Below are 20,470 nucleotides of genomic sequence, written 5' to 3'. Positions count from 1 at the left end.
TATAAAATTATTTATTTTATTTTGCTATATTTTTCTGCCAACCTGCCAGGGGTCCCCGGCCCCCACTTTGAAAACCACTGGCCTAGGCTATACAATGCACACTGCACACAATTAAACTGTGTGTGCCTCACCCTTGCAAAGGGGCAGCCAAATGGCACCCCTGGAAACAGTGCAGCACGGAAATACCATGCCGTACCTCAATCATGGAGAAGGACAGGGGTCAGTAGGCTTCTTGTCAATTACACCCCCCACCCCCAACAACCGGTGTGTCGGGAACCAACCAACAATCCTTAGGCAACAATTCTGACACCTTAACCGCTATTCATGGCTGCCCTGCTAATGCTAATCTCTGTGCAATTCAATGAGCTGCCCATGCATTTAAAAGTTGTGTTATGAAAACGGAGTAGGCCTAGGCCTATCTTTCCAGCGCTAGGCGGATGGGTCATTTTGGCCGTTTGTAGCCATCATGGCATAGGCCTATGGGCTCATTATTTTTTTGGAGGCCATCCTGTCAAGATACAAGATACAAGATATTTTATTGTCATGTGTATGTATATGAAACATATATATACAATGAAAAGCTTCCCTGCTCTGGGAGTCCCAAAAAAGGTAAAAAAAAAAAAAAAGAATCTTAAAAAGGCAAAAAAAGTAGGGAAAAAATATATATTTAAAAAGTTGAAAGCTGCAAAAAAGAAATAAAAAATTGGCAGGTTGGAGAGAGGGGAGATGTGATGAGTGAATTCCTTCCTATGCCTGTGTTTTTGAATTCAACAGTCTGATACACTGAGGGAAGAAGCTGTGCCTGAGTCGGCTGGTGTGAGCACGTAAGCACCTGTATCTCCGGGCAGATGGTCATTCTCAAAGACAGGATAACATGGCCCTCATTTGGTCTTTTTAACTGTCTTGTCTTCCTCATTCTTTTGGAAATCACAGGATCAGGTCATCAGGAAACACAGAGGAAAGACATGTTTTTGTTATGTGTATTCCTGTCCGCCAGGTGGAAGCACTCTTTCCGGCGTTTTCAAATGCACTCGCCGTCAGATTGCTCTTTATACCAGAGGAAGCCCTGTTTCGCAGTGTGTGCCTTACGAAAGTTGACATGAGATAACTTGAAATTGAGTTAATGAACACGATAACTTATCTTTGCTTAAGCGCACGAAACAGTTAAGATGATTACCCGTGGTAAAGACTTTTTCGTGCGGATTTCCTTCTACTGGAAGCCTCTTTTTAAAGGGAAATTCCTGTTTGTGACCAACACACTAAGTGGAGGATGCATGCTTGCACTTGGAGACTGCATTCAACAAAGTCGGGAAAAGCGAAGGTCACCTGATAAAATTCGAGACTGGTATCGCACAGGTGGGTCAGGCTGAAGCGTTGTCAAATAATTAGTTGAGCAGCAACTATCAAGTTGAAGTTAAGATGGTGAATGTGTTGTTTTAGTACATTAAGCTGTTACTAGTATCCTACTACCTTCCCCTTTACGGCCAAGGAAATCATTAACTGTTTTTGAATGAGCCACAGACCACAGCTCTAAAATTGCCCATGATGTTTCCTCCACAGCCCGCATGTTTGCCGTGGGGAGTTCCATGGGGCCATTTCTTCATTTCTGGTATATTTGGCTCGACAAAGTCTATGTTGGGACAGCTGTCAAGACTGTTGCAAAGAAGGTTTTAGTTGATCAACTTGTTGCATCGCCAATTCTTGGTGGATGGTACTTCCTAGGTAAGTTCATGATGAGTCTTGAGCATTCTTTCATTTGTTTGTAGACAGTAATGTACACACCATGTTAGACTACTTAAAATATTCGCTAACCTGCCTTTCTCAGAAATGTACTACTTGAGCCATCCCATTCCTAACCTATAGGGTTCAATATTATGTCGATCCACCTTTTGCAGCCATTATACAGCTTCAGGATCCCAAAACATTCTGGACAATTTCATGCACCCAACCGCGTGGGAACCGTTCAGGCCTCTTCCTCTCCGACCATGACGATGCCTCAGTGCACACAGGGTAAGAGATCTGTAAAGACATGGATGACAGAGTCTGGTGTAGATGAACTTGACTGGCCTGCACAGTGCCCTGACCTGAACCCGATAGAACGCTTTTGGCACTTTAGGCCAGGCCACCTTTGGCAAAGACGGCCAAGCCAGGGCTTGTCAACCAGCATCAGTGTGCGACCTCACCAATGCACTTACGGAAGAATGGTCAAAAATTCCTATAAACACACTCCTCAAACTTGTGGGCAGCCTTCCCAAAAGAATTGAAGCTGTAATAGCTGCAAAAGGTGGACCAACATCATATTGAACCGTATGGTTTAGGAATGACACGGCACTTAAAATCATATGCGAGCCAAGGCAGGTTGGTGAATACTTTTGGCAATATGGTGTAGTGTATAGTTCTTGCCAAATTGCCGGTAAATAAAACATTTCACTAACCGGTAATTTACAGCCGATATTTAGATGTGTAATATTTTGGCAGCAGTACTGGCATAAGGTGCATTGTACATGTACCTTGATGGGCTAGGTGATGGTACTATTCCCAAATGGACCAGTGTAGACTGTGATAGTGGCCCATTTTGCTGTAGTAACTCAAATTATGAGAGCAGGCCTCTGTCAATACATTGGCCTCTGACAATTGTGAGATTTACTGTACTACGATGTGGGAGCTTCTGGTGAGACAAGTTATAAAGTTAGTTTCATAGTTGTTACAAAGTTGACTGTGGTGTTCTCGTTTCAGGCATGAGTGCTCTGGAAGGCCATGGGCTGATGAAAGGCTGGACGGAATTCATGGACAAGTTTGTGGAGTTCTACAAGGTGAGGTTTTTTTCTATTTGGTGCTGTGGCTTGTTGTTGCCAGGCCTTTCACGACCAGGCATGCAAACAAGGCAATTGCCTACAGTCCCCGGCTGAAAGGGGATCCCCTGTTGGAGTGACTGGTTATGTACTTCTATTTAACCCATGTTAGCCTAAGGCACAAAAAAATGCCCGCTGAATGGCCAAGCCTTTTTTGGGAAATGGTGCCCTCTGTCTCTAAACCTAAATATCTCAGCGTCTGAAGTACATAAAACATGAAATACCGGTAAATTGCATTTAAAGGCTAGGACCATAGAGGTAGAACATTAGACTAGAGTGGACCCCGCCCCCCTTTTCACGGCAATCCGTGACAGCCATTTTTTGTAGGTATACATGAGAAATGGAAATGAATGAAGTGGGAGGCTCACCTCTGTCAAAAAAGGGCTTCATAATGTGCAAATGTCCACCAACACATTATACAAGGGCAATAGTGGAAGTATGTGGCGAAATATCTACATAATAAATATAATTTGATTTTTAAATGTATTTTATCAATGCATAGGATTTAAGTAGATATTTAGCCTGACATTTCAAATCTGGTCTTTGATTAATGTGTTACTTCATATTCACACAGTTTTAGTCCATTTTTTGACCAAAGTGGGCGTGTTCTCCATTGACTTGCATTGACTGAAGGTGCCTACACTACCTACACACAATGGGAGGCGCCATGTGCCATTTCCCAGTGCTGTCGCAAATTGCTGTCACCTCTAGTCTAATGTTCTACCTCTATGGCTAGGACCCTCACCTTGCATTAGAATGTGTTCATTCAACTCTAACATTCCCACATTTTTAATTAAAAAAAACACTTTAAAGGGACACTGTGTGAGATTTTTAGTTGTTTATTCCAGAATTCATGCTGCCCATTCACTAATGTTACCTTTTTCATGAATACTTACCACCACCACCAAATTCTAAGTATTCATTATGACTGGAAAAATTGCACTTTTCATACATGAAAAGGGGGATCTTCTCCATGGTCCGCCATTTTGAATTTCCAAAAAAAGCCATTTTTAGCTGCAAAAATGACTCTACTTGGACCATACTAGAAAATATTTGTGTATTACTTTGTAAACTTTCATGTAAATATCAAATTTGGCAGTAGCCAACCCAGTTTCAATGAGCAGCATAGTTGCAGTACCTTTTTGACCATTTCCTGCACAGTGTCCCTTTAATCTCAAGAGCCTGAATGCAGCGTATATACTGTGTCGCTTCAATCGCCAAAGGTCGAACAACGTATACGCAGCATCAGGCTAAAATGGGTTAAATGGCAGCAATGACAACTTTGTCAGTTTGGCAAGTAGCACCTACCAAAATTCAAGGACGGAGAAGTGCCACTTCTATTGAAATATGTTTCGAGGTGGCCTTCAAATACCTTAAAACGGCCCTGGTTGTTGCCTGACGGTGTTTGTCTAACATGTTGAGTTAATAAAAATGTTTTCTGTTTGAGCAGGCTGATTGGTGCGTCTGGCCTACTGCACAGATGATCAACTTCTACTTCCTGGCACCGAAGTTCCGTGTTGTTTATGTCAACACAGTGACTCTGGGATGGGACACGTATCTCTCCTACCTAAAGCACAGAGTGAGTACCGTGCCTTCGTCCCAATTCAGAATCAGACACAACAGTGGCCATTTCTCAATGTTCTAGTAAGCACACTTGGAAGTGTATCAGCCTAATTAGTCACGCCCAGTGATCGGATACTCTTTGGTGAGCTCTGCGGAGTATCCAATCACTGGGCGTGACTAATTAGGCTGACACACTTCCAAGTGCACTTACTAGAACATTGAGAAATGGCCAGTGTGTACCTGCTTTAGCATGTTACACAGGTGCAGACCTGTCGACAGGGGATGACAAATGGGTCTGTTGTTCCGGGCCCAGGGAGAGAGGGGGCCTAGAATTGAGTGAATTCGTATGATATTGTCCTGGGCCCAGTCATATCTGTCGGCGGTCTCTGCACATGTGTATGGACATTTGCCATAAAACAACAGTTCTGACTGTATTTAAGTTCAAGTGGTTGTTCTGAATTCAATAAGAAGTATTGTTGTAAATATTAAAGATATGTTAAACAGTTCTGGATCTGCTACAACTGACATTAACCTCATTTAAGGTTGTCTGGAATAACTGAAAAGTTATGGTCATACTCTGTGTTAAGCTATTACTGTTGTAATACAATGTGTAAAGATATTAGTGTTGTAATGCAGTGTGGGCCGTATTCTGGTGGAACTGTTTATCTGTTAGACTCCAAACACCACACGGGTTGTTAAGCAGCATTGTCAACAAAACCGAAACATGTAACATGTGTCTGTTATGCTCACAGGAGACGGCTAAGGAAGACGAGGGGAGCGCGGACGGGCCGTCTACAGATCGAGGACTGGCAGCTGAGGCAGAGCAGCTGAAGGACAAACTCTAGTGACCAAACGCTGCACTGTCAAAGTACTCAAAAGATCCGAGCATAATGGTGGTGGCAGCAGCAGTGCCACTGGTGGCCCGGACTGTGCAGGCCAGATGGTCTCCATGTCCCTGTGCTGCCTATCAGGGTCTCCAGATGCCCTACGGTACGCAGCCGTCTGGGATTTCCTGGGTCCCTCCTTTGCTGCCTTTTGGGCTCTCCCAAAAACCACAATAGGGGCATAATGCACCTCGCCCAGGACTATCATTCATGTTTGTATTATGAGCCCTGTTTTGGAGCGAATCCAAACGCCATCTATCATTCAGATAACAAAATAGCTGCTGCTTTTTTTGCCAGCACTTTATGTAGTACATTATTTTGCTATGTAGTATTTTTAGAGAAAGACTGACACTGTATGGTTGTTTTCACTGGGGCGGATGTACAGTATATCACGAAAGTGAATACACCCCTCACAGTATTTGCAGATTTTTGAGTATATCTTTTCATAGGAAAGCATTACAGAAATTTCACTTCGACACAATGATTAGTGACCTTTTAACAACCTATTTAACCGCTTAAATTTCTTGTTCAATCAGAAAAAAAACAAAATACAGCCATTAATGTTTGAACATGTACTCACAAAAGTGAGTACACCCCAGATTAAAATCCGGTAGAGAAGGGGCTATGTTGGCTCGAATCGTCTCGAAATGAAACGAAATGAAAAGGGATGACAAGGGAGGTCATCAGTGTGCGTTTCAACCTTTCTTTGCATTGAACTTTTACATTTTGAGTCTGCATCTGGCTTAAATAGATTGGTGTGAGATTTGAATGCAATCCTATGGAGAATAGCATGATCTGCTTCAGTAGTCACAGTGCATGTTGACATGCATGTTTCTTTTAGGTGTATTTCAGATTGCCAATGTTGACAGCATTCATGCATCCCCAAACCATGTCAGTCCCACTACCATGCTTGGCTTATGAGAGGATACACCTTTTTTGTAAAACTCACTTGTTTACCACCCCACATGCTTGACACCATCAAACGCAAATTTGTTTATCTTGGACTCTTCAGACCACACAACATGGTTTCAGTGATCCATATCCTTGGTCTGTTCATCTCTCTTGAGACCAAGATAAACAAATTTGCTTTAGACGGTGTTAAGCATGTGTGGTGGTAAACAAGTGAGTTTTACAAAAAAGGTGTATCCTCTCATAAGCCAAGCATGGTAGTGGGACTGACATGGTTTGGGGATGCATGAATGCTGTCAACATTGGCAATCTGAAATACACCTAAAAGCAACATACATGTCAACATGCACTGTGACTACTGAAGCAGATCATGATATTCTCCATAGGATTGCATTCAAATCTCACACCAATCTATTTAAGCCAGATGCAGACTCAAAATGTAAAAGTTCAATGCAAAGAAAGGTTGAAACGCACACTGATGACCTCCTTTGTCATCCCTTTTCATTTCGAGACGATTCGAGCCAACACGGCCCCTTCTCTACCGGATTTTAATCTGGGGTGTACTCACTTTTGTGAGTACATGTTCAAACATTAATGGCTGTATTTTGTTTTTTTTCTGAGTGAACAAGAAATTTAAGTGGTTAAATATGTTGTTAAAAGGTCACTAATCATTGTGTCAAAGTGAAATTTCTGTAATGCTTTCCTATGAAAAGATATACTCAAAAATCTGCAAAACTGTGAGGGGTGTATTCACTTTCGTGATATACTGTATAGGTGGGCCTAGCATGCCCTGACTGGCTGCTGGGCCAGCCCAATCACATCCTCATATTACGTTATTTTTTTATGTAGTTATTGAAACACTTATTCAGTTTCAACAGTGTGTTGGGTCATGGCTTGCTCAGCCCAATTTCACTTAAGACCACCCAAAAACACCCCAAAACTTCCTTCTACATCCGCCCCTTGTTCAGCGACCTCTAAGGCTTTGTCAGCGTCTCCTACTTGCCCCTCGCGCGGCAGGAAGGATGCTCATCACTTCTCAAGAAACCACAGATCAGTAGTACTCACACACTGAGACCACATCCTGCCTATACACACTAATGGAGCCAAATTGCTGCTGCTGACGCCACTGCAAATGATGTCAATAGCAGATATATAAATGAGCTGTCGAATCTTAAAGGACAAGTGCACTATTTTCAACGTTAAGCCCCTTTTCTGAGTTGTCGGCGATGTTTTAGAGTCGCCCTCACCATTTATTTCATGTTTGATGATGCCTTTGTTATTTGGCTAATTTAGATTTTGTCTCAACCGGCTTTATGATGGCTGTCTATGGGCATGCGCAAATGTGTCCCTAAAACCACATACCAACATTTGTTTTGGCGCAACTCACCAAGTGTTATGGGGTATTCACTGGTATTCCACAACAATGTTTGTAGCGAAACATGGCTTCTGTTGTGTTTTGTGTGGCATTTTGTAAATATTTTTTATCTTTAATTCACGAAATGGCAAATAAAAAGTGACAGAAGCCATATTTCGCCTTCGAACTTGTTAGGGGGTGCCAGTGAACACCCCTAACCACTCAGTGATATGCATACTTGCAAAAACAAATGTGTAATGTTTTTTTAAGAACATATTTGGACATGCTGATATACGGTCATTGTAAAGCCAATTGAGACAAAATCTAAATGAGCCAAATAATGGAGACAGCAACAAATATAAACGGTGAGGGGAACTCTAAAACATTGCAGACAACTCAGAAAGGGGGCTCAATGCTCGAAATAGTGCACTTATCCTTTAATATATGAAAGTAATATGAAAGTATTTTCTCTTCAATGGTAAGGCTTTTGACTGAATTCATTGGATAAAGTATTGAAGAATATATTTTATTAAGTACAATAAGTTATTAGAGGTAATAATGTAAAATGTCTTCAATGTTGTAAAAATGTTCTGGCCTTCAGAGTCAGCTTAAAAATCACTAGACAGCACTTGGCTTTTCAAAACATTGATTTCCATATGATGAAGGTTTTTAATTCCTCTGAACAAGATGTTGCACAGTATTGAATACAGAGCATGATTGATATGAGTGTACCACGTCATAGGAAGTAGGTTGTGGTGTGTTTGCACTTCATGTGAAAAGTACAAACCGTCTTAAACTGGTTGACCCTTACTGATTGTATCACTTTTCTTGGTACCTTCAGATTCAAATCTGTTCTCAATGTTGTCAGGGATTTCTAGACGTACTGTATTTTTCACCCATGTTTTCCTGTAATGTATGATCTGTATTGAACTTCTTGATGTTATTGCTCTGGTGAATACTAATGATACATCATCTAATGCAGTGGTTCTCAACTGGAACAGTCTTAGGACCCATCATTTTCCACTCTCATTCGGTCGCGACCCAATTTTTTTAGCGTTCAAGTCAATTCAATGCAATTCTCAAAATGTAACCATGCATAAACATGCATAAACATTCAGATTATATGTATGACAACAGATGACACAGAGTTCACTAGCCTATTAAAATAAAAGTTGTAAATTGCTGCAGGAAAAGTTGGATTTTTTTTACACCAAGACTCCGCGACCCACCCATGACCCCTCCACGACCCACTTTTCCCATTTTTGACAATTGAGTTTTGTAATAAATAGGCCAATGAACATTGAAATCGTTTTATTTTTTTTACTTAGTGTTTTTAGTGAAGTTTGAATTGAATACAGCATTTTCATTGGCAAAATGCAAATGCTCTTCACCATTTTAGCCTAAGGCACCTGCAAAAAATGCCTCCTGCGTGCCTAAGCCCTTTTTTGGGAAACCTAAATATCTCTCAGCCTCCAAAGCACATAAAAACATTTAAAAAGTTGCATGGTAAGCTGTCAGACACCTTAATTTCCCCCGGGATTAATAGAAGTACTCTGCTCTACTATTCTGTTTAAAAGCCAGGACAATCATTTGCATTAGAATGTGTTCATTCATCTCTAACATACCCACATTTTTAATTTATATATATTTTTAAAAACTAAAATCTCAAGAGCCTGAATGCAGCGTACATGTCACTGTAGGCGCCAGTATCAGGCTAAGATGGGTTAAACAGCCTGAATAATTCTGTCTGTTTTATTGTGTTTTACATGGTCTTTGTCTTAGTCGGAAGCATTAGTCTTCTCACAGTTGTTGAATGTAATTATACAACACTACAGGTGTAGTTTTCCTTTCCAGTCCTCCTACATGTACATATTCCTATAAAGTTTTGGTAGTCTAATCACTCTTTGGAGAGAGTCATTAACTGTGTGAAAGTGTGAAGTAATAAAATAGTCAGTAGAGTCAATATTTGTCCAGTGTTCTTGCTCTAATTGTTGCCGCGGTGCTGGAGATAGAGCACCTGCCAAGACTCCGCCCCTGGCTCCTCCCCCCTGCCTCATCAACATCCTGCTGTCAAGGATGTGGGCTGAGAGATGGTGATGTGACCGCAGGCAGCCTTGCTCGCCTTTCCTCGCCTCTCACTTGCATTCGCTGTGCACCATGGCACGACTCTTCCTCTCCACTGTCTGTCTCTTGCTCCTCTCCACTACAGCCTCAGAAGGTAAGCACATGGTTGTTGCATCTCTGCTCAGTGTTGGAGGTACTCTTCTGACACCTGAGCTGCTCTCTCTCTCTGGTGCAGACACAGTTACTGATAATATCATAGGTCAATACAGTTAAGTGCTATGCACACATACTTGATATTACATGGTGGTTAAGAGGTAGGTAAGGGAGAATACATTGTCTAGTGTAGTGAAGCTAAAGGACTGGTCTACAGACGGAGAAAGAAAGAAATGGAAACAGGTACAGCAGAATTGTACAAATGACTAGTGATGCCAATGGATCTCTCTAAGAATAACTTGAGTCTTGTGGCAGAAATTTGAATGGTTTGGTTTACAGTAGTTGAATTGAAATGACTAAAGCTATCCGTATGTTGTAAGCCATAAGCTACAATAGGATTTCCCAAACCTCTCCAGTTGAACAGATCAAATCAGTTTTGCTTACCAAGATGACTTCCTCATCCTGGGCTTGAGTATGAGCACATGCACCTGCACCTAAATATACTCTCCACTACAAAGGCCACTGAGTCATGTACACAGGCCTTTTGTGTATTAAGCCTTGTAGCCTACTGGTGACGTCCAGTCAAACACACCCATCATTCACACTGTGAACATTGGGCTCCTACGGCTTTGGAGAGTGCATGGAGAAAGGTGTGTGTGTGCGTGTGCGCACTATGTGTGTGCGTCCACGCCCGTGTGTTTGCGTGCGTGTGCACATGTCCCTGTCCATGTGTGTGTGTTTGTGTGTGTGTATGTGTGTGTGGGTGCGTGCATGTGTTTGTAACAGTTAATGTTTAGATGTAAGACCACAAAAGATATGTGAAATGTATTAAATGTCTTCTGTAAGTCCTTCCAATAGTTGTTGCATTTATAGAAAGCAAAATATGGGAGAGTTGTTAGAATCTTTTAAGTGGCAACGCAAATGGTTGAAGTTGAACGTTTAAAAAGGCCATACATGATGTATCCAGAAGTATCAATACACCGTAGGCCTTAGACAATAAGGGGCATTTGCATAACACAAACAAAGGAAGAATTAGGTCTGCCAATAAAGTAAGGCAATTCCATTCTGATATTGTAAATTATATGACCCCAGAGTGTACAGTCAAACGTTCAGAAAGGGAGGGTGTGTGTTACTAAGGCCTTTGTGTACTCACCAGTGTGTAGTGTGTTGGTTCCTGGGCAGTTGGCACTAACTGGCATTGTCATTTTAGAATCAAAGGTAAACATATGTGCCTACATAGTATTTCATTTTGGTAGATGTTATGGTCTTGGACTTGGTTGTTGCTCAAATGGCTAAGGCACCATCCTGCTACGTGGGGGACCCAGCTTTAATGCTGGCCTGAGGTCATTTCCTGATCATTTCCTATACCTGTATCTCTTTCCCAAACACTTCCTGTCACCTCTTCACTTTCACTTTGAAGGTTAAGGCATAAAACGCCCAAATACACTTAAAACAGATGTTATTTTCTGTACATATAATGACAAAAGTGAAGGGCCCACTTGGAAACTGCCATTATCATTGTGACAGTGTGCAGTCTATACAAGGAAATTGTATTTACGCCTCAACCATGCAAGGAGGCAGCCCAGCTGGCACTGTAAGGGAGCAGTGTGGCGGGATGCACCATGCTCAGTGTGGGTCAGTCATGGGGAGAATAGGGAGAACGCTACCAGGGTGCCAGTATTCTAGTCCAGACTTGGACTTGAGTCTGATCTGAAATCCATCTTCTATGGACTTGGACTGGTCTTGGACTCAAACTTGTCTTGGAATCTTGGACTCGCCCAAGTCTGTTTTAATTTTGTTTAGAAAACTGGCCATGATGGATTCTAAAGTGGAGCTTGGAATCCAATAACATATTAGTTTATCTTCACATGGCATATTCTCTAGGTTACTGTCAAACATACTGTCATTCATCATTTTCTTTGGCGTGCACTGACGTGACTCGGACTTGACTTGGACTCTAATATTTTTGTACTCGGTTTTGTCTCAGACTCGAACCTCTTTGGACTCAGACTTGTCTCAGACCTAACTAGTCCTCCTGGACGTGGACTTGTCTTGGAAGCTACAAAGGTGGACTTGGCTACAGTTCTGCTGATAACTCTTCCCCCCCACCCCACACACCTTTATATAGCGCCTTTCAAGTAACCCAAGGTCACTTTGCAAAAGGAGATGGGGCTAGGGAGTAGAGTAGAGGGGAGAAGAGAGGAGGGGGTAGAAGTGGACTTTGTGGGGCAAGGTGGTTAAGGACCATAGGCCTCACTGAATAAATCTGATTTCAGGTGCTTTTTGAACGTAGTCAGTGTGGGGGCTTGGCGGATATGGACAGGTTCCAAAGGGTGGAGGCAGTAACACAGAAGGCTCTGTCATCAAAGTTCCGTAACCTGAACGGGGAAATGACAAGCGGGTCCTTGCCAGAGGACCTCAGGGACCTTAATTGGAAGTGATGCTGGATGAGATTGGAGAGGTACAGGGGAGCAAGAGCATGGAGGGATTTGTATGTAAGGAGTAGTATTTTGTAGGTGATGGGAGACTTCACTGCTTCGCGTCTTATACTCAAGCTACAGGCCCATGACTGCCTGCATAGACGTGTCAATGTACACATGGAATAGACAAATACGTAGAAATGTACTGTGCACTCAGGGACAACAATATAGCCTACTGTACATATAGGCACTTACTCTATACATATTTGGAGAGGCTGGCATAGGACGCTAGGTTTCTGTAGACACAGAGAGGCAGGGATAGGGGCAGAGGCTGGATAGGGTGTACTATGCACCACGTCTCTGCCTGAGGGATCGATATACAGTATTAGCCGCTTATGTAAACAAGCCTGGGGAGCAGAACGTCCCATGATTCACCTGAATGTACTTGAATGTGTTTACAAACATGCTGAGCAGGAAGCTCGGTGGTTCTCAGGAAGTTCACACACATACACGTACACACACCACAGAGAGAGAGAAACACATCCTTTGGTTCAGCTGCTGTAGCCTCCATTTGAGATTCTCAGCCCCCTTGCCCTGTACTATATACACTCCATCTATGAGTGGCACATTTGTTTTGGGGAAAGACAGATGAAAAAGGATAGTTTAAGTAACGGAAATTAGTTTTCATTATTATTATTATTAGTGTTGCATAAGTTGTGTAAGACTGGGGCAGGAAATGACAACACATTTGTGCACATTTTTTTCCTCAGGCAGTTAGACTGCTATATACTGCACATTTTAAATAACCTTTTTGTTTTGTTTTTAACTTTTTGTTTACTGATTTGTATTCAGAGCCGATGACCCCTTCATCATTTCACTACATGAAATATGTGACACATGAAAACACTTGAACTTGAACTTGAACAGTTTGCATTTATCTTTCACAACAGAAACAACACCTGCACCCACAACATTATCAACAGTAACATCACAACAAACAACATTAACATCATCATCAACAACAACAACAACAACAGCAGCAGCATCAATAGCAGCAGCAGCATCAACAACAGCAGCATCGACGTCAACATTAAGAGCATCATCATCAACAGCAGGAACAGCATCAGCTCCAGAAACACCCCCCTCTGCCACAAGCCGTGTGACGCAGACATCCACTGTAAACACCACAACAACGGGGGATGCATTAACCAGTGCTACGACTATTGGTTACAGCAATGCTACTACTACTCCTCCTAGCAACAGCAGCACCTCTGCAGAAACACAAAGCTACAGTGCCTTCAGCACCACAGATTACACCACGGACTACGGAACGAACGCCTCAAGCTTAAACGACAACAGCACAGGTAACAGTAGGCCCACTGGGGGGAATGCCAAGAACCTGACTAAGTTGTCATCGGGGTTAAGTTAGCTTTGAGGTAGTGGTAAAGTATCTGATAGAAGTGCCTGGAGTCCTTATGTTCTTAACTAAAGGCACCTGTGGGCTATTTATTAGCAGATGAACCACTTCATGCAGGTTAACTTAGCCTGGTTTATCACTTAACCATGTGCTTGATATACTTCCCTTGTGTCTGACATATCAACACTTGGTGGGTCATAATGACATCAACACTTGCTCTTCTGCTATAGTTTTAATAAACCTGGAGCAATTATTAAACGTCATGGTGGAAGGGTACTTTTTCGCCTAGAAGACCTATTGGACTCTTCTTTTAGGATTATTACGGTTCACCAGGGCTCTCATCATCATCATATTTATTTCCAAACTCTATTATGTCACATGTTGTTGACTGTTCAGTTTACTCAGCGATGTTGTTCGCATATCACAAGTGTGGTATGTTCCTGAAACGGTCTGCAGTGCCATCTGCCTGTTTTCCGTAGCCCCTTTGTGCAGAGCCACTGTGATAACCCAATTGTCAAAAAAAATTGTAATGACCAAGTCTTAACCTATCACTTAAGGCTCAGAGTAATGCACAGCCATGTTGTCATGATGTAGTTCAATCTTTTCAGCTGAGAGTGAACGGGCCTGCTGGCAGGCCCATCTTCACAAAGAGGCTACACACTTCAGTCTTTACACAGGGTATTGTGGCATCTGTGGCCTAATGGTGAAGGAGATGTATATAGATCAGATCTCGATCACACTCCATGGCCGAGGTGCCCTTGAGCAAGGCACCTAGCCTCCTTACTGCTCTAGGGACTGTAACCAATACCTTGTGAATAACTAAGTCGCTTTCGGTAAAAGTGTAATGTAATGTATTTTGTTGGTTAATGTTTACACTAGCCCATCCGAATGATGGAATGGTGAAGCACCTGTACAGGAGCCCTGGGCTGATAGCAATCCTGTGCATATTCGTCATCATCCTGGCCTTGCTGCTGGTGGTGGGGCTGGTGAAGGGAATCACTCCCAGCTCCTCAAAGTTCGAACGGCTGGATGAAGTGCCCATGGTGAGTATATTAGTTCCCATCAGTGGAACATTGGCCTCTGTTCCACTGACATGGTATAGCCTAGAATGCCACATGACTGTTACAGTAGTACTTGAAGTAACATGAAGTCTGGCACTGTACGGTTTCAGGGCTGCATGGGTGTGCGTGCGTGTGTGCGTTCATGCATGTGTTAGGGCAGCCGTGGCCTAATGGTTAGGGAGGTGGTCTTGAGATTAGGGTTTGGGTTGCGGGTTTGGATCCCACCTCTCCCTAGACCTCTATCCATGGCTCAAATGCCCTTGAGAAAAGCCCCTAATCCCACATTGGTCCAGTGACTTAACCAATACCCTGCAAATAACTCTAAAGTACCTTTGGATAAAAGTGTCAGCTAAGTGTAATGTAATAATGCGTGCGTGCGTGCGTGCATATGACGCAGGTACGCGTATATGACGTCCTGATGTATCTATGGTTGTATCCTTTGTGTTACTCCTGGGTACAGTACAAAGTAGATCAACAGCCAAAAGTATGCTTAATTCTTAATTCTTAATGCAATCAATACTCATCCCTCTGTCTCTGTCTCTCTCTTTGTGTGTCTCTGTTTCTGTTTCTGTTTATCTCTCTCTCTCTCTCTCGCTCTCTCTCTCTCTTTCTCTCTCTCTCTCTCTCTCTCTCTCTCTCTCTCTCGCTCTCTCTCTCTCTTTCTCTCTCTCTCCTTCTAGGGCAGCGTGAATGAGGATTCTCCGTTTGCACAGTACCCGCCCAAATGACACCCAGACCCACTGACACGGCAAGCCAGGAATGACACCATGATCTTGAAATACTATGCGTCCATGAAGTGTTTACGAGCTAAAATAAAGATGAAGATTTACGAGTTTGAAAATAAAGATGGAATTACAGTGTTTTTCAATGTTATTGTCTTGATTAATTGGGCAAGCAATGGGGTTCAAGAAAACAGTGTCATTGGCTTTTTCAGTGTTGTGAGGAATACCATGTCGATTGGATCTGTTTAGACCAGTGATCCTGGAATGCTTTCAGACTGAGGACCACACACTTTAGTGCTTTAAACTGTTCACAATGACATAGTTGTAAACAACTATGGGCTTGATAAACAGTTCAGTCTTCCTCGGTTTGTGTTTGATGTGCGAGACAACACCTAGATGCATGAGAATCTCCAGACACACAGGGTGCATTCCAATATGTGACCGTGCGTCCTCCACTTGTGCTTGTGGCCTCGTGTTTTGCTGATGCCCTGCCTCCGTGGCAAAAACATAACGTCACATAACGAAACATAACATTTCCCCGCTGTCAGTCTAGCCACAACAATTTTGGGGGGACTATTCTTCATTCACCATCCAGTTTGCAAATAAGAGAATGACTTTACAATTGAGCTTTTGCTGTTGTCAGTGATGTCATCACGACATATTACTTCCTGGTACGATGCCACAAGCACAAATGGAGGACACAAGGTTGTATATCGGAACGTACCCACAGTCCTCAATGTTACTTTAGTTGTCCCCCAGTCCACACACAAGGCCTTCTTGTAAACACATTCCATGTGAGTTCCAGTGACCGAGACCTATTGCACCTATTCCCTTCACATACCAGATCAGATGGTGCCATTTCATGAGTGCTTTTTTTCTGGCTCTGATTGAATCTTAGACGGAATTTTGACGTCTCACGGATCATGTGAGAGTTCAGTAAGTTTTGGGTTGTGTCAGTTCCACTGAAGTCACTAGACCGCAGTGGTGGGCCTGGGCCGCCATTCTCAGGCCACTCCTACTCTCCCCTCCCCTGCTCATCATTTCTCAACTGCTAAGGATGAGGATGGTCGTAGACCTGACTGTCTAACAGTGCAGTACAGGGGCATCCAATGTTTTAGTGTAGTGTTGTTTTGTCAGCTGCTTCCCACAATGGCGACTGAGTTTCTCATCATGCTATTTCTCTTGTTGTTCTCCACAGGACTGTCCGAAGGTAAGGGTATGGCATGTGGACTTCATGTGGGGCCTCCTTTTTTTAAGTTTTGAGTTATGGCAGACTTGCCATTTAATCATGGCATGCAATGGGGACATACATTGACTTCTATGACTTCTAAGCACATCCTTATTTGCATCTTTATTTGACTTTGTTTTTTTGTAATGCAACAAAAACGAACAAATGGATATCATTATCTTGAAAGTGCCTATATGACTCAGAGGAATAAGATATAAATGATGTTGCCTCAGTTGTACTGATGAGTCTTTCGCTGCTCACTTTGCAACAAGAACTTAAATTATGAAATGTAACACATAATATTTTGGGTTACAGGTTTTGATCATATTAAGCTTCTTTTGTGCAAACTTTAAACACTGTTTGACGCCAGGCAGAGGCCTTAATTCAGGTTGCAAAACATGTTTATTATTACAGCGTGAGACAACCCAAATTCTGCAGCTTGTGTTGTGTTAATCTTTTATGAAAGGCCTGTTTTGATGGATGCTCTGGAATCTGTAAAATAAGGCGGAGCAGGGAGAAGAGTCATGATTGCCAATCAATGCACCACAAATGATGTGACATATGCGTTCAATAAGAGTAACTAGTTTAGCACCGCTGTGAGCTAGCTGGAATGTCCTTGGTGATGTGCCAAGCAGTTGATGGATGGCTTTTGGACAAAGTTGTGCGTAGTTGTGGGGGAGCTGTTTTTTCTCAAATTGCACAACAAACATCATTAAACAATTTTATATTGTAGGCCTACAGTATATGAGTGTGCATGATGACGTGTGTCTGTACACACAGGCATGCAATGTATGCAATGTGTGAATAGTTAAATTGTGTATCAATATGGGTGTGTATGCGTGTGTGCGTGCATGCATGTTTAAATGAAGAAAACAACACTCAAACTCTCATAGTCTTTCTACTGCCTCTTGAGTGTTAGATACTACTTACAATACACATCACAAGTTATCAGATCCATTGGTAAGGGAGGGACTACTATTGGAAGATAGGACCAGGGGAAATATTGCTATTGATATATTGAAAGGTAGGCTTAGGGCGGGGATGTCAAACTCAGCCCTGGGGGCATTTTTGGCAGACAGAGTCATTTGATTTGGCCCATGATCATTCCAAATGTGTATTACAGTTGGCCCACATACACCAGTAATATGAGTGAGACCAGACTAGCAACATCTCACACTCATATACAACAGAATATGTGCAGGGCAGGCCCATTTGATCTACCATATACGATGGGAATGAGTGTTTGTGAAATTTGCCTTTGAGTATTGCGTGCGTGCAAGCACAATTTTAGCCCATTTTTAAAACATACGTATTGAGTTCTAGCCACGACTCTGTCCCAGACTTTTATTTTGACACACTGTGAATTTGAGTTTGACACCCCTGGCTTAGGGCAGCTATCTTGATATACTGGAAGGTAGGTCTAGAGGAAATATTGGCAACACAGACTCTGGTAAGGTAACTCAGGATGAGTAGTCAATCTACAGTTTAACATAGCCAAAAGTCACATCCATCAACAACAACAACAAAAACAAGAAAGTTGAGAACTCTTCTTGAATTTGGCTCCCTATTCTTCTCCGACCAACTATTATCAGAGGTGAATAAGTATAGAAGTAGAGGTATATCACGAGAACATGATCTTACATAGTTTATACACCAGTTATCCCTCATACTATTGAGGTAGATACATACATGGTAAGAGTAGTTCTACTTTTACTTCATACACCTCTACTTATTATTCAACTGGGGTTGTAAGTACTCCACCCCTGGCTACGGCAATGGGAAGCATCAAATTAAATATGGCAACGGTAAGGCTGCCTTTGGCCAGACGGGGTGTGCTGGAGTGGTCAGTTCAACACAGTTGTTTTACAGTCTATTGATTTTGTTTAGGGACTGTACGTTATTTACCGGGGGGGGAGGGCTGGTGCGCTGGAAGTCCGGTCAAAAAAAAAAATCATGGCCCCCCCCTCCACCTCAATTTTTTTCCCCATGGCCCTCCCCCCACTTCAATTTTGTTTTCCCATGGCCCTCCCCCTACATGTACAAAAATGTAATATGTAAAATTGGTAGATGAACAACCATCATGACAACAGTCAGAGTAGCCTACATCAAGGGCGGTTGTCTGCACTATTATGTGCGATCGATATCAGTGGATACCTATGAGAAGCCGCTAGAATCTACCTCTGCAGCTGCATGGGATGCCTTTTAACTCCACTGTCACCAAGAAAAATTGCAGGGACGCAGGAACTCATTTTGACCAGGGGTGCTGTAGTCAGCAAAGGGTCTGGGAGTCCTCTCCCAGGAAAAAAAAAATGTTTTTTAGATGCAATTTCCTGCATTCTAATCAATTTTAGGATGAAGAATGGCTAATCCCATCTGACTAACTTCTTCATGTTTTATGTAGCCTAACTAAGGATGACTAGATTTTACAATTTTTTTGTGTAACATTTTACTTCAAAATTATGAAGTTTTTCTTGCGGAAGGGAAACGCGCACCTAATGTGGAGGTGAGGGAGTGTTCAAGAGCAAATCGCGCTGTCGTGACAGTTTCTCTCTTCTCCATGGGTAGTCTACAGTGAAATTAGTAGAAATGCATGACTAGGCTATTTAGATTTTCTTGCCATTGCGACTGTGTATCTCAAGATGCATACGATCAGGACGCCTTGTCTCCCCGCCCGTGCACAAAAGCACGCGCACAGAGACAGGCATAGGCCTACTGCTTCCCGAATGTGATTAGGCTAGGCTACACTCTGATGGCCAAAGAGTTTGTGCTGTGATCGGCGAGAGAAGTGGGTTAAGCGCCAAAGCAGCTGGTGCCATTGCTGGCTATTGATACAGGGAGAGTGTGAAAGCCACCTTTAGTTTGCATTTGACGTATCCATATTTAAGACGCACTAAAATGTGCCGCTAAACGGTGGTCAAATCAGCAGCAAGAGGCAAAAGGAACAAATCGCCACCACTACAAAAGTCCAAAACATCTAACAATAGCACAGCCATTTCACACCGCGACAATTCAATTTTGGCAACAGTTATGCTAGACAAGCCACGCAAACCATCGGCTGTGCTATAGGCCTATTCACCCCATAGCCAACTTCGAGGGTAAGATAGACTTCACCAGCAATAGACAAGACCTAGCCTACCAATGTGCTACTACGAATCCAATCTCCACCGCAAGAAACAAAAGTCACTTCTACCTGACACGATGCACAATTTTGGTGACATTCCCTTCTTCCGTCGCACTTTAAATTCACCCAATTCCTTGCTTAGTTGGTCCGTTTTTGATCACCAAAGTGATGAGACTTCTCTTCACAACAAGTTAGCTCCTCCAATGGGTTTAAGACCGTGTATGTTGATGCATGCCCAAGCCAACATATCGCTGTTAATACCACTTTTATTAATACCTTGACACCACAAGCTAAACAAAACAAACTAAACGTCTCTCTCGGCGGTGCTATGCGACCATTGAACACAGATGTAAAGCACACGGCGGTGCCAATAAATAAAATCACGACTTACCAGAGGCTGTGACCACCAGTTGACTACAACACCTCTCCAAAATTCCTCTGGAAATGCCCATCCAATTCGTTGTCAAAACTTCCCAAACTGTTTAGCCCATAGGCCTATAGTTCACCTCAGCTAGTTTGATATTTGCTCACGGGCATTTTCTATGATGCTCAATGTTCCTCTGTAGCACTAGCAATCCTACAGTGGCCCTTACGGAAGGAAAATATACTGCAATATACTACAATTTATACTGCAATACATTAGAAAATATATCACAATATATCACAAACACGCTCATATATTTGAAAATATATAGCAATATATTATTGAACAATATATTACT

At 42.5% G+C, this 20,470-nt stretch overlaps 2 protein-coding genes across 3 annotated transcripts; both read left to right on the top strand.

Moving 5' to 3' along the window:
- The first annotated feature begins 1,064 nt into the window (after positions 1-1,064).
- Positions 1,065-5,678, top strand: LOC134451466 (mpv17-like protein 2). Of its 2 annotated transcripts, XM_063201954.1 has the most exons (5): positions 1,065-1,356; positions 1,561-1,722; positions 2,737-2,813; positions 4,303-4,431; positions 5,168-5,678. In XM_063201954.1, exons 1-5 carry the CDS (start codon positions 1,170-1,172, stop codon positions 5,258-5,260), a joined length of 648 nt encoding a protein of 215 aa, XP_063058024.1. In that variant the 5' UTR covers positions 1,065-1,169; the 3' UTR covers positions 5,261-5,678. The 2 variants fall into 2 exon arrangements, with proteins under 2 accessions (XP_063058024.1, XP_063058025.1); XM_063201955.1 differs by lacking the exons at positions 1,065-1,356; positions 1,561-1,722 and adding an exon at positions 1,971-2,010.
- A 3,977-nt stretch (positions 5,679-9,655) lies between these two features.
- On the top strand, positions 9,656-15,585 carry LOC134451464 (integumentary mucin C.1-like). The gene is made up of 4 exons (XM_063201951.1): positions 9,656-9,780; positions 13,150-13,563; positions 14,496-14,659; positions 15,358-15,585. Exons 1-4 carry the CDS (start codon positions 9,720-9,722, stop codon positions 15,403-15,405), a joined length of 687 nt encoding a protein of 228 aa, XP_063058021.1. The 5' UTR covers positions 9,656-9,719; the 3' UTR covers positions 15,406-15,585.
- The last annotated feature ends 4,885 nt before the right edge of the window (positions 15,586-20,470 follow it).

The sequence above is a fragment of the Engraulis encrasicolus genome, chromosome 6 (assembly GCF_034702125.1).
Source record: "Engraulis encrasicolus isolate BLACKSEA-1 chromosome 6, IST_EnEncr_1.0, whole genome shotgun sequence".
NCBI lineage: Eukaryota > Metazoa > Chordata > Actinopteri > Clupeiformes > Engraulidae > Engraulis > Engraulis encrasicolus.
This window is presented reverse-complemented; position numbering and strand designations above follow the sequence as displayed.